Here is a 13,389-nt window from a genome sequence, read left to right as displayed (position 1 = left end):
CACCCCCAAACTCATTTCTTTGTGTACTTGGGTGGTGAATTACTTTACATACCATAATTGAATTTGCTAGCCTTTTTATTTTAGTCACTTCTCCAAACTAATTGTTATACATACATATATATAAATACATATATATATATATATATATATATATATATATATATATATATATATATTTTATGTGTATCTATCACTTAAAGAATTATTCTCATGGAGGGTAGGTAAGTGTTTGAGTTTATGGCTAGGCATTAATGTGGGTTCCAAAGAAATAAGAGGGATAAATGTAGGCTCAAATTGGTTCCAAAGGGAAATTTTTAAGTGAGGTTGGCTAAGGCTGAAATATGGGTTTAAAATTCAAAGAATGCCTAGATCATTTCTTTTTCAAGTGTATGCTATGATTTCGCCTTGAAAGGTTTAGAAAGATTGTTCTAGGATTGGTGAGATATCAATTAGCTACTTCTCACCCTAGAGTTTTCTCTAGGCACTCAAAGTCAATGCAATTGATTGGGTGGCCCTTGGCTAAGAAGATATAAACTAAAGCAAGAATCTAATAACTTTGCACCTATCCAGAACTTTCAATCCATCAAACCCTTCTAAAAGTAAGCTTAATTGCTCTTCAAAGCAACTCTCAATCCTCTAAGGATAAGGTAAAAATTTATTTTTATGATATGCATGATCCTAAAATGAATGCATAAATTGAATTAAAACTAAGTGTAATCTATATGAAAACTATATGCAAATGTATGTATATGAGTATAGACATGTGTGTGATATATGTATAAGTGTATGAATTATCTATATATGAATGAATGAAATGCAATAAATGAATGAATGAAAATTTTAAAAATTTTGCAACAATTTTGCCCTCACCCCCAAACTCAAATGAAACATTGTCCTCAATGTTTAAAATGAATGCAAAGATGGGCAAAATTGTGTGAACAACTCAATTAATGAAATTTATACAATTGGGGATTAAATCAATATAAGGTCAAGAATTCCAAAATTAGCTCAAAGTGATATTAACAATGAAGCTTTAGAGAGGAAAATGTGGAAAAGTATCCCAAATGTATGAATTTACACTGCTTAAGATGTTGCTTGACCTGCTGCGTAGGGTAAAGCGAAAGCATAAGCATTGGCAACATACCATAAGCATAAATAGTAAAAGGGTAAGCTGTTACCTCCAAATGATGTAAAATAGATGCGGCTCAAAGAAAATTTGTGCAACTCATCAATGTCAACAAAATTAGGATTGAAGAAAAAGATAAAGTGCAAAAATAATGTGCAAGAAGATGAAAAAGTGTAAAGAAATAAAATCTAACAGTTAAATCAAGAATTAAACCAAAAAGCATTCACAGAATAATTATGTCCATAGCAGAAGATAAGATAAAATAAAGTAAACTAAAGGAAAGAAGTGCAAATATAATCATAAAAACTAATTACCAAAGTATTACAACTATTACTAAAGTTTGAAAATTAAAATAAACAGATTACAAAATAAACCTAACACAGAAACTGAATTGAAAAACTAGTAATCATCGCGCATCGTACTAAAACTAATACTAAATTGTCACATCGCTCAAGCTCTGTATCAAGGCTTTGTTCTCGCATCGTGGTCCGCCAGTTCTGCAGAGGTTCATTGTGATCCAAGCTTGTAAGCTTTCCAAATTTTCTGTGAGGTCTTTCATTTCTTGAAGCATGTCTTGGCCCCAATGATATAAGTTGTTATAAGATTGGGCCAATTTGTTATAGAGCTCCAGCATTTGAAGTTATTGCTGCGTCTGTTTCTTTTTAAGAGATGAAAATCTCTTTTTAAGTTTCTTTTCTAGCTTCTTCTTTTGGTTGACTCACTTTGACCCATGGTATCAATTTTGACTTCTAAGCTCTTCAAGGTAGCAAGGATTTCTGTGGTGTCAGGTGAGGGAACAGATGGTTGGACAGTTAAACTTGCTATTTTGGATTCCAAGGATCTTAAGAGGGACAAAATGTCTAAAATCATGGGCAATGGTTGGTTGGGGTCTCACTGGGTGCAAAGGTAGTGGGGTTTGCAGCACCACTAGCTTCGTGGTGTCACAGAACAAAGCATAGGTATGGCCTACTTTCTCACAAATATCCATGTGCAAAGAACATTCTCATTGTCTATATATGATTCACTGTAAACCGGCAAAGACTTATATAGACTAGCATCAAAGCTAAATGAGTTGGCTATGGTAGTTATATATCCTCCAAAAACTATACTACCTTTGGTATGCTTTGTGACAATTTGGTGCCAATGAGTAGCTATGAAATGGGCTGTGCTTACTTGTTTTCTCTCCTTCATGCACCACAAGAAAAATAAGTCTCCAACTCCCACAATACTATTACTGTGTCCCCTTCCTAAAACAGTGTAAGAAATGAACCTATGGAGGTATTTCAATACATGATCAACTATCCTAGAAGCTTTTGTAGTCTTCTATCTATAATAACCCCCAAAAGGTGCAATATCTTTCCAGAATTGGACAGGGTCATAAACAGTTTGCTGCCACTCAATATTTTTATACCCCGAATCCTGAAAACCAAAAATTGCATTCATAGCATCCATGTCTAACTCCCTATCAATGCCAGCACATCGAAAATATATCACATCCTTATGCTCAGGTACTGTTGGTTTGAAATTCAGCCTTAAGGAACTCAAAAATTCCAAGGTCAGATCCTTGTACACTGGTTCCCTAATTTTAGCAAATTTAGTCCAGTTGATAGCATCTAAATAGGCAAATACAGAGTCATAAATGCCTAGCTCTTTTAAAATCTGCTCATCCATATATTTGTTTGCCAAAATAGGTTTAGAAACTAAACTGTCATAAGCATTTTTCATATCTATGTCTCTAAAAGCCCAAGGTAATGGAGAGAGTACCTCCTCTATATTATCGGCAGATGACGCAGGTGCTGCTGGAGAGTTTAAGGGTGACTGAGATATAGGTGTTTGGACCGCTGGTGCTGGAATTTACGAGGAGGACCTAGTCCTTTTGCTGACTGGTTCAGAGGAAGGTTGAGGTGGAGAGTTTAGGTCGAAGGGAACAGAGGGTGTTCTTTTTCGTTTTCCGACAGGGGTTTTCTTGGGTCTACCTGTAGCCTTTTTAGTTTTACCTTTAGACTTCGTTTGAGTAGGCTCAGGTTCAGGCATTGGTTCTGCGAACTGAGTGTCGAAAACGGGTGTCTCATTTTGCGGCTCAGTTTGTGGCAAAAGGGGGGTCGGCGGAATGAGAGGTGGTGTTTGGCCTGGGGGTAGTGGCGGTGATTGAGGTGGTGGTGACTGAGGTAACGGTGGCGTTTGCGGTGGTGGTGACTGAGGGAGCGGCGGACTGGGACTGGGGTTAGGGTTTATGGGTAGAGATGATGGAATGCCCATTTTCGATTTGACAGAATGCCGAAATCTTCTGGGTTTGGGTTTGTGGGTGGACCATATTTTGGTTCTCACCATTTAATGAAAAGAAAGAAACTTTTCAGCTTCCCTCAAAAATTGCCTGAAAAAATGGTGCGGGAAGGGAGTTGGCAGAATGAGAGTTGTGGCTTATCGGGAGTTTGGGCGAGGGTTTTATAAAAATGGCGGAAGTTTTGGTCTTTCTAAAATGTGGGGCAGACATCTAGTAATTTGGGCCATGCTTGGGGTTAAGCATAAGGTTCAGCAGAATTTGCTTAGGACTCTGCTTGACAAGTAACATCATCAGCAAGTTTCGGCAGGTTTTGGGAAAAATTGTGATTTTACTTATCAAAAACAGTCCAAAAGCTATGAAATGCTATCATAACCCTCAGCAATTACCAAATACACACAAACACCATAAAATTAAAGAATTTTAGCTAATCATCTCTCATAAACTTAGTAAGCATAGCACATGTTCATTTAGCTTTTTGCAATCATTGTTCATTTTAAGCACCCATTGTGACTACATTTTTGCACACTTAATGAAATGGTCTCCTTTCTAAACTTATACCAAAAGCACATTTTCAGCAGCATTTGAGACAAGTTCCAAACATTCAAAAATTGCAGAAAAGACATAAGAATTGACTTTTTAAGCAGCATGAACAGTAGCATGAACAGTAACAAAAATCTGCAGACTACAAAAACTAGCAGCAATTCAAACAAAAACATGTAAATTCCTAACAGATTACAGAACTATATATACACTAAAAGGTAAAACTTAACAAACACTATTTTTGCACCTCAATAAAGCTCACATCAGTCCTAAATATCAAAATTGATCCTCATTCAAGTTGCATTTCATAGAATTTACACAAGACACAAAATCAAACATGTGCTATCAAGTAGATTGCAATATCAGTAATTTAGCACAAGTTTAAAAGTGTTACTGTTCACAGGTACTGCATAAAGTGCAGTATTTAGCTTTATGCTTGCTCCCTTTCAATTCTTTGTTTTTGCTACAAGTGTCAATTTGCCCAATCTTCATGAATGACCTACAAAAGATAAACAAATGTCACTTTTGAGTTTAATGAGGGTAAAAACTGAAAATGAAATGAAATGGAAAATTAATAATCTATAAAAGGATACGCTTGGGTTGCCTCCCAAGAAGCGCTTGTTTAAGGTCTTAAGCTTGACCTTCCACTCCAAATCACCTAAATATCCCTGATTGGAGAACCAAGCCATGAAACTTCTACAACCTTTTGTGTGGGTTCTCCAACAATATAGTGCTTTAATCTCTGCCCATTAACTTTGAAAGTCCCTGAGGTTTCATTGCCTATCTCAACAGCTCCATAGGGGTATACCTTTATAACAGTGTAGGGCCCTGACCATCTTGACTTTAATTTTCCGGGAAATAACCTTAACCTAGAGTTATATAGGAGAACAACATCCCCTTCCTGAAATTCTTTCCTCCTAATATGCTTATCATGCCATCTCTTAGTTCTTTCCTTGTAAAGCTTGGCATTTTCATAAACATCCAATCTAAGTTCCTCAAGTTCATTTAGTTACAGCATTCTTTTTTCTCCTGCAGTTTTTAAGTCAAAATTCAGTGTCCTTATGGCCTAATATGCTCTATGCTCCAACTCCAAAGGTAGATGGCAAGCTTTTCCATAAATCAATCTAAATGGGGTGGTGCCAATAGGAGTTTTAAAAGTTGTTCTATAAGCCCAAAGAGCATCATCTAACTTTAGTGACCAATCTTTCCTTGAACTATTCACTGTTTTCTCAAGAATTCTTTTCAACTCTCTATTTGAGATCTCCACTTGACCACTAGTTTGTGGATGGTAGGGTGTTGCAACCTTATGCTTCACTCCATATTTTTGTAATAATCTTTCAAATTGATGGTTGCAAAAATGAGAACCTCCATCACTTATAATGGCACGTGGAGTTCCAAATCTTGTGAAAATGAACTTTTTAAGGAATTTAATCACAACTCTAACATCATTAGTTGGAGATGGTATAGCTTCAACCCATTTGCTCACATAATCTACTCCAACTAAAATGTATTTGTGTCCAAAGGACGATGGAAAAGGTCCCATGAAATCAATGCCCCACACATCAAATAGTTCCACTTCCAATATATTTTGGAGGGGCATTTCATCTCTCTTCGAGATATTACCCATCCTTTGACACCTATCACATGCATTTACAAACTTCCTCACATCCTTAAACATGTGTGGCCAAAAGAACCCTGCTTGAAGAACTTTTTCTGCAGTCTTTGTCACACTCATATGACCCCCTTAAAGTGAAGAATGGCAATCTTTAATAACATCCCCTATCTCCTCATCAGCTAGACATCTTCTAATCAACCCATCTTGACATCTCTTGAACAAAAATGGCTCTTCCCAATCATAATCCTTCACATCAAAAAGAAATTTCTTCTTTTACTGCCATGTTAGGTCAGGTGGAAGGATTCTACACACTAGATAGTTCACGAAATCTGCATACCAAGGGGTTTTTGTATTCATGATTTCTAACAGTTGTTCATCAGGAAAATAATCATCTATTGGGGGTTCTTTTCCCAAATTATCCCCTTGTTCTTGCCTCAATCTAGATAGATGATCTACTACCACATTTTCTACTCATTTCTTGTCTTTAATTTCCAAGTCAAACTCTTGAAGGAGTAGCACCCACCTTATCAATCTAGGTTTAGCCTCTTTTTTCTGAAGGAGATACTTGATAGCTGCATGATCTGTGTACACTATTACCTTTGACCCTACAAGATAGGACCTGAATTTGTCTACTGTAAATACCACTGCCAAAAACTCTTTCTCTGTAGTAGAGTAATTTATTTGAGCATCATCTAAGGTTCTACTTGCATAGTATATTGCATACACCTTCTTATCTCTCCTTTGTCCCAAAACAGCCCCAATGGCATAATCACTAGCATCGCACATTAACTCAAAAGGTAATGACCAATCGGGAGGCTGCATAATAGGAGTAGATATCAAAGCTTCCTTTATCCTGCAAAAAGTATTCATACAATTAGTATCAAAATCGAATTCCACATCTTTACTCAATAAATTGGTAAGAGGCTTAGAAATTTTAGAGAAATCCTTGATGAATCTCCTGTAAAATCCAACATGCCCCAAGAAACTCCTCACTCCCTTCACGGATGTTGGGGGTGGCATTTTCTCAATAATTTCTACCTTTGCTTTATCCACCTCAATACCCCTGTTTGACACAAGATGTCCCAAAACAATTCCTTCTTGTACCATAAAATGGCAATTTTCCCAATTCAAAACTAAATTGAACTCTTCACATCTCTGCAAAACCTTAGACAAGTTAGATAAGCATTCATCAAAAGATTTACCATACACAGAAAAATCATCCATGAACACTTCCATAGTACCCTCAATCATGTCAGAAAATATGGACATCATACATCTTTGAAATGTAGCAGGGGCATTACATAGTCCAAATGGCATCCTTCGATATGCAAAGGTACCATAAGGACATGTGAAGGTAGTTTTATCCTGATCATCTGGGTGAATAGGGATCTAAAAGAATCCTGAATAGCCATCCAAATAGCAAAAATAAGAATGATGAGCTAGTCTCTCAAGCATTTGATCTATAAATCGTAATGGAAAATGGTCCTTTCTAGTTGCATTATTCAATTTCCTATAGTCTATACACATTCTCCATCCAGTTACAGTCCTTGTAGGTATTAGTTCATCATTTTCATTTTTCACTACTGTGATGCCCCCTTTCTTAGGTACAACATGAACTGGACTTACCCAATTGCTGTCAGAAACAGGGTAAATGATACCTGCATCAAGCAATTTCAAGATTTCCTTTTTCACAACATGTTTCATATTTGGATTTAATCTCTTCTGTGACTCTCGAGAGGCTTTATGATTATTTTCCAACAAAATTCTATGCATGCACACAGAAGGATGTATTCCTTTAATATCATCAATGGTATAACCAATTATCCTTCTATGTTTTCTAAGAACTCTTAATAATTTTTCAACCTCACAATTAGTCAATTCAGCACTAACAATCACAGGATATGTAGAATTTTGACCTAGAAAAGCATACCTGAGATTTGTTGGAAGAGGTTTCAACTCTACCTTAGGTGCTCCACTTTTTTCAAGCTTTGATGATGAAGTTGTTTCTTGCTTTAAGTCCCCAATCTTTTCAATGTCAGCCATAGGCAAAGATGGATTTCCTTCCAAAATTGTAGCATATTCTGCAGCTTCTTCAATCTCATCCCCTTTTTTGATGTTATGAACCAAACAAGCTTCTAAGGGATCTTTAGGATGTTGCTTTTTAAGCACTTCTCTGACCTCCTCATCTATCACATCAATTCTCAAGCATGAATTTGAATCATCTTTCTTTTTCATTGCTTGAAACAAATTAAATTCAACTTTCTCTTCCCCAACTTCTAATGTAAGCCTCCCATTTTTTACATCAATCACAGCTCCAGCAGTAGCAAGGAAAGGTCTACCAAGAATAATAGGAATGTGTACATCCTCCTCCATCTCCAATACCACAAAATCCACTGGTATGAAAAATTTTCCAACTTTCAGAGGAACATTCTCAATTTCCCCAATTGGAAATTTAATAGACCTATCTGCTAACTGTAGTGAAATGGTAGTAGGCTTCATTTCTCCAATCTTCACTTTCTCATAGATAGACAATGGCATCAGACTAACACTGGCTCCAAGATCACATAAAGCCTTATCTATACTGATATCCCCAATGTGACATGGTATGGAGAAACTCCCAGGATCTTTTAGTTTGGGTGGAAGCTTATTTTGCAAAATAGCACTGCTTTCTTCTGTGAGAGCTACGGTCTCAAATTCCTCCAATTTCTTCTTGTTAGATAAAATCTCCTTCAAAAATTTAGCATAAGAAGGCATTTGTGCTAAAGCATCAGTGAAAGGAATAGTCACATGCAAAGACTTCAATACCTCCAAGAACTTCCCAAATTGTTTGTCCAATTTCGCTTTCTAGAACCTTTGTGGGAATGGTAAAGGTGGCATGTAGGCTTTAGGTGCAACATATTTTGGTTCTTCCTCTTTGCTCTCCCTCTCCTTACTTCCTTTTTCTTCCATGGAATTTTCTTTCTCAGCTTCAATTCTAACTTCTGCTTCAGTTTGTTCATCTCCTTCTCTGTTTTTCTCTTCTTCAATTTTCTCTTCAATCTTTTTATCTCCATTATCCAATATTTTTCCACTCCTCAATGTAATAGCCTTGCAATGCTCCCCTGAATTCTCTGGCTGGCTAGGGAGCTTCCCGAATGCTTTGTTACGTGAAGAGCTAGCTTGTTGAGCTATTTGATTCTCTAACATTTTGTTGTGTGTTGCCATTTGATCCACTTTAGATGCTAATTGAGAAATCATTTCTTGTTGACTTTGATGGCTCACAAGTAGAGTCTCAATCATAGCTTCTAACCTAGCTGTCTTGTCTGATTGTGCTTGTTGTGGTAGAGGTGGAGCAAGTGCATTTTGAGGTTTAGAAATTCCAGGAGGAGGACCTCTATTCTGCTGAAAATTCTGATGTTGTTGATATCCAGAAGGTTGCTGAAAATTCTGATTTTGTCCTTGTCTACCTCCCCAAGAGAAATTGGGGTGGTTTCTCCATGCTGGATCATAAGTTGCAGAAAATGGGTTACCACCTAGTCTTTGATTGTAGTTCCCCACATAATCCACTTGCTTACTTGAAAAATCTTGATTAAGTGCAGAAAAATCTACTGCACAATTGACATTTGCAGCTCCAACTTCTACTGAATTACTAGAACCTTCGGCTGAAGAATCTACTTTCATGCTTAGCTTGTCCATTTTCCTTGTCAAAGCATCAAACTTAGCATTAATCATAATCATGGCATCAAGCTCAAATATACCAGCTGGTTTCTTGATCTCATTCCTCTCACAACTCCATTGGTAGTTGTTATAAGCAATTTTATCAAGAGCAGAAAAAGCTTCATCTTCAGATTTCTCCATAAGATCACCTCCAGAAGATGCATCAATTGTACTTCTAATAGCTGGTGAAACTCCATTGTAAAAGTGTTGAACAAGCATCCACTTAGGAATCCCATGATGTGGGCATCTCCTTTGCAAATCCTTGTACCTCTCCCATGCTTCATACAAGCTCTCATCATCTCTAGGTTTGAAAGAAGTCAGCTCATTTCTTAGCTTAGCTGTCTTACTTGGTGGAAAATATTGAGTAAAAATACTTGAGAAAGTTCATCCCATGTTGTGATAGAACCCGGTGGCAAAGAATGTAACCACTCTCTAGCTCGGTCCTTCAGAGAAAAAGGAAATAATCTGAGTCGAATTGCATCATCAGAAATTCCATTTATCTTCAACATATCACTGATCTCAAGAAAGTGTGCTAGATGCACATGTGGACTTTCACTTGGATTTCCTCCAAATTGTGATTGTTGTACCATTTGACAAAGTGCAGGCTTCAGTTTAAAATTATTAGCTTCTACTCTTGGTCTTGTGATACTTGGCATGAAATCTCCAATGTTAGGATAGGCATGACCCTTCACAGAGCGGTTGTTATTGTTGTTGGCCATTTCTTCTTGTAATTCCTCTTGCTCTTGTGCTCTTTCTTGTTGTTGTTGAGCTTTAATTTCAGCTTTTCTCCTCTTAGATTCTGCTCTTAAAGCTTTTGCTGTCTTTTCTATTTCTGGGTCAAAGAATAAATTGATTTCTTCACTTTTTGTCCTTCTCATAAAATAAAGCACCTGAAAAACAAAATAAACAAATTCTCAAAGTAAAATGGTAAAAAGAAAATAAAATAAAATGCCCAAATTAAGCAAACAAACAATTGTTCAATATCAAATAAAAATCAAATCCCCGGCAATGGCGCCAAAAACTTGATGTGGCTTATCCGCAAGTATACGGGTCGTCTCAAGTAATAAAGTGATGAATCAAGTATCGTTCCCACGAGGATTTGCTGTTTAAGTACCAAACTATGAATGAAGCGATTATTTGGGCTAATGATTAATGAATAAATGGTAAATGTAAATGAGCAAGGTAAATTGATTAATCTAATTGGAATGGGTAAAAGGGCAACAAATAAATTCTAGATCTAGTTTGCAATTAAACTAAATTAGCAATGGGTAATTCAAATCAAAGTCTAATTATGCTAAAAGTGATTCCAGAGTTGGGGGTTTATGCATAAATTAATTGGGATTTGTCTTGGGCATTCCAATTTTTAGGGAAAAATAGAGTTTGAAGGAAATTGATTCTAAATTCCTTTGATATCTTTTTCAAGCAAACTAAAGTGTGTTCTAAAATAATCAAACCTACTTTCGTATGTTATTTGATTACTTTAAAACCCATTAAGTTTTGTAACCAAGAATTAATTCCTCTTAAAATCCTAGTTTATTTCTAAATCTAGGTAATTTTAAGTTCCAATCCTTAATTATCTATCAATGACTTTCACCTTTCGGTCCTTCAATCAAAGATTAACACAATACCCAATGGGTACCAACATTAGGCAAGTAAATCAAGCACACAAGGAAGGAATCAAAACTCATATTTATGTAAAATAAGGAAATACCCAGTCCAAATCCACAAATTAATCTAAAACATATTTTCCAACTCTGAAATCTAAAGAGATTACTCACTCATGATGGTATTTACAAGAAAGGTTGATGGAAAAGTAAAGAAAAAAAACATGATAAAAGGACTAAAATAGAAAAACCCAGGTAGAAGAACCAAAATCTCTGGTTTCTGGAGCTCCAAAACTAGTGCAGCAGCTCCTCCTCCAAGAGAAAATGGCGTCTCTTTTCTCTCTCTATTAAATTTTCTTTTCTCTTTTTCTTTTTTTCCTTTCCTCTTGTGGGAAAAATAAGGAAATGATGAATTTATATGGTCACAAAAAGTTGCCCTAAAAGTAAATAAGAGCCAAGGAGTGGGTAGGAAATGAGGTGTAAAATTATCTAAGTCAGCAGCATCTTTCACGTTCTGGGCAGTCTGCTTAGGGTTCGGCTTAACCCTAAGCGACTTTTAGCGATTTCACAGTCGACTTTATGCGCTAAGGTTAAGTAGACCTTCAGCAAATCTCGGTAGACTTAGAGTAAAATGGACTTTTCTGCTCATGCTTGACTTGTGCTGTACCTTAAGCACTGCCACTTTACCCTAAGCATGATCTTAAGCAAAGTCTCAAGTAAATTTCGGCTGGTTTGCTCTTTTAAGGCTTGATTTCTTCAACTTTCCTCCATGCTTAAAGAACTCCAAATCTCTTCAAATCACTTCCTATTGCACTCATTGATCTTCGATTTGCCACAAAATCCTATCAAAAACAACAAAATTACAAAAATCAAATATAAAGTATCTAAAGTTAACAAATAAGCTAAAATAAAGCTAAAAACATAAAATATACTAAAATATAAGGGCAAAATGGATGCAAAAATATCCTAAAATGCCTATATGAAATGAGTGTAGCAATGGTGAGCACAGCAGGAATGCTAGGTATGAGATATTTAGGCAGCTGTTCTGCATGAGGATGTCTAAGGGGCAAAATATTGGGGATCATGTCCATAAGATGATTCGGCTGATTGAGCAGTTAGAACATCTTGATTTCAACATGGATTTCCAAGTACAGACAAATTTGATCCTTCAGTCCCTTCCTGAGTCTTTTGGGAATTTTGTGACAAATTTCCATATGACTAAACAGGAATGCACCTTAGCTGGGTTACTCAACATGCTGGTTATTGCCCAAAAGAATATGCCGGGCAATAAAGGAAAAGAGGTTACTTTGATTGCATCTTCTTCTGCTGGAAAGTCCAATAAGAAGAAGGGCAATAAGAAAAAGAAATCTTAGATACCTGGTCCTTCTAAGAAAATAGCTAAACAGAAAGGGAAGACTAAAACTGATGGAGGCAAAGAAAAGTGTTTCTAATGCCAGAAGGATGGGCACTGGAAAAGGAACTGCCCAGAGTATCTTGCTTCTCTGAAGGACAAGAAGGATACACCTTCAGAAGGTATGTCCATATCTTGTTATTTAGATTCTGATGATACTCATAGTTCATCTACAGCTTGGGTTTTAGATACTGGTGCCAGTTCTCATATTTCTAATGATATGCAGGAACTAGCAAATAGTAACAGCTTGCATTCTCGAGATGTTAGACTCCGGATTGGCAATGGCTCAACTGTTGAAGCTTTAGCCATAGGATCTAAATCTTTTTACATGTCTGGACATGTTTTGTGTTTGGATAATATTTTATATGTACCTGATGCTTTTAAGAACATCATTTTTATATCTAGTTTGACTAAAAATGGCTATGAATTTCAGTTCACAGATAATGTTTGCAATATTTATTTTGGAAATAAATATTTTGGTTCGGATTATATGAATGATGATCTTTATTATTTGGATAATAATGACAAACACAAAATAAATGCAAGTGATCTAAATGAATGTAATGCCATGGTGAAAACCAACTCAAGTTCAAAATACATTTGGCACTTAAGGTTATGTCATGTTGCAGAAGATAGGATTGCAAAATTAGAGAAAATGGGGATTCTATCCTCATTGGGCTCTGAGCCTACTCCAACTTGTGAATCTTGCCTTCAGGGCAAAATGAGTAGATCACCCTTTGTTGGACAAGGGCTAAGGGCTGAAAATATTTTGGAGCTAATACATAGTGATGTATGTGGTCCATTTAAGGAAATGGCTAGAGGCAGTTTTCATTACTTTATTACCTTTACTGATGATAAATCAAGGTTTGGACATTTGTATTTGATGAAATACAAACATGAATCCTTTGAAAAGTTCAAAGAATTTAAATCTGAAGTAGAAAATCAAACAGGAAAGAGTATTAAAGCTCTTCGATCAGATCGTGGAGGTGAATATTTGAGTACTGTATTTGATGAATACTTGAGAGAGCACAGCATTGTTTCCCAGCTGACTCCTCCAGGAACGCCACAGCTGAATGGTGTATCTGAAAGGAGAAATCATACCCTATTGGATAT

At 36.3% G+C, this 13,389-nt stretch overlaps 1 protein-coding gene and 1 non-coding gene across 2 annotated transcripts; one reads left to right on the top strand and one right to left on the bottom strand.

The window, feature by feature from the left end:
- Positions 1 to 2,449: 2,449 nt before the first annotated feature.
- Positions 2,450 to 3,385, bottom strand: LOC131169414 (vegetative cell wall protein gp1-like). The gene is made up of 2 exons (XM_058128640.1): positions 3,011 to 3,385; positions 2,450 to 2,545 (listed from the first exon to the last, which is right to left on the bottom strand). Exons 1-2 carry the CDS (start codon positions 3,383 to 3,385, stop codon positions 2,450 to 2,452), a joined length of 471 nt encoding a protein of 156 aa, XP_057984623.1.
- Positions 3,386 to 9,490: 6,105 nt separating this feature from the next.
- On the top strand, positions 9,491 to 9,597 carry LOC131170100 (small nucleolar RNA R71). The gene has a single exon (XR_009141043.1). It is a non-coding gene; the product is annotated as a small nucleolar RNA R71 (small nucleolar RNA).
- Positions 9,598 to 13,389: the final 3,792 nt, after the last annotated feature.

The sequence above is a fragment of the Hevea brasiliensis genome, chromosome 10 (genome assembly GCF_030052815.1).
Source record: "Hevea brasiliensis isolate MT/VB/25A 57/8 chromosome 10, ASM3005281v1, whole genome shotgun sequence".
In the NCBI taxonomy this organism is placed as follows: Eukaryota; Viridiplantae; Streptophyta; class Magnoliopsida; order Malpighiales; family Euphorbiaceae; genus Hevea; species Hevea brasiliensis.
Note: the sequence above shows the minus strand (reverse complement) of the source record. Positions and strands in the feature narration are given on the sequence as shown.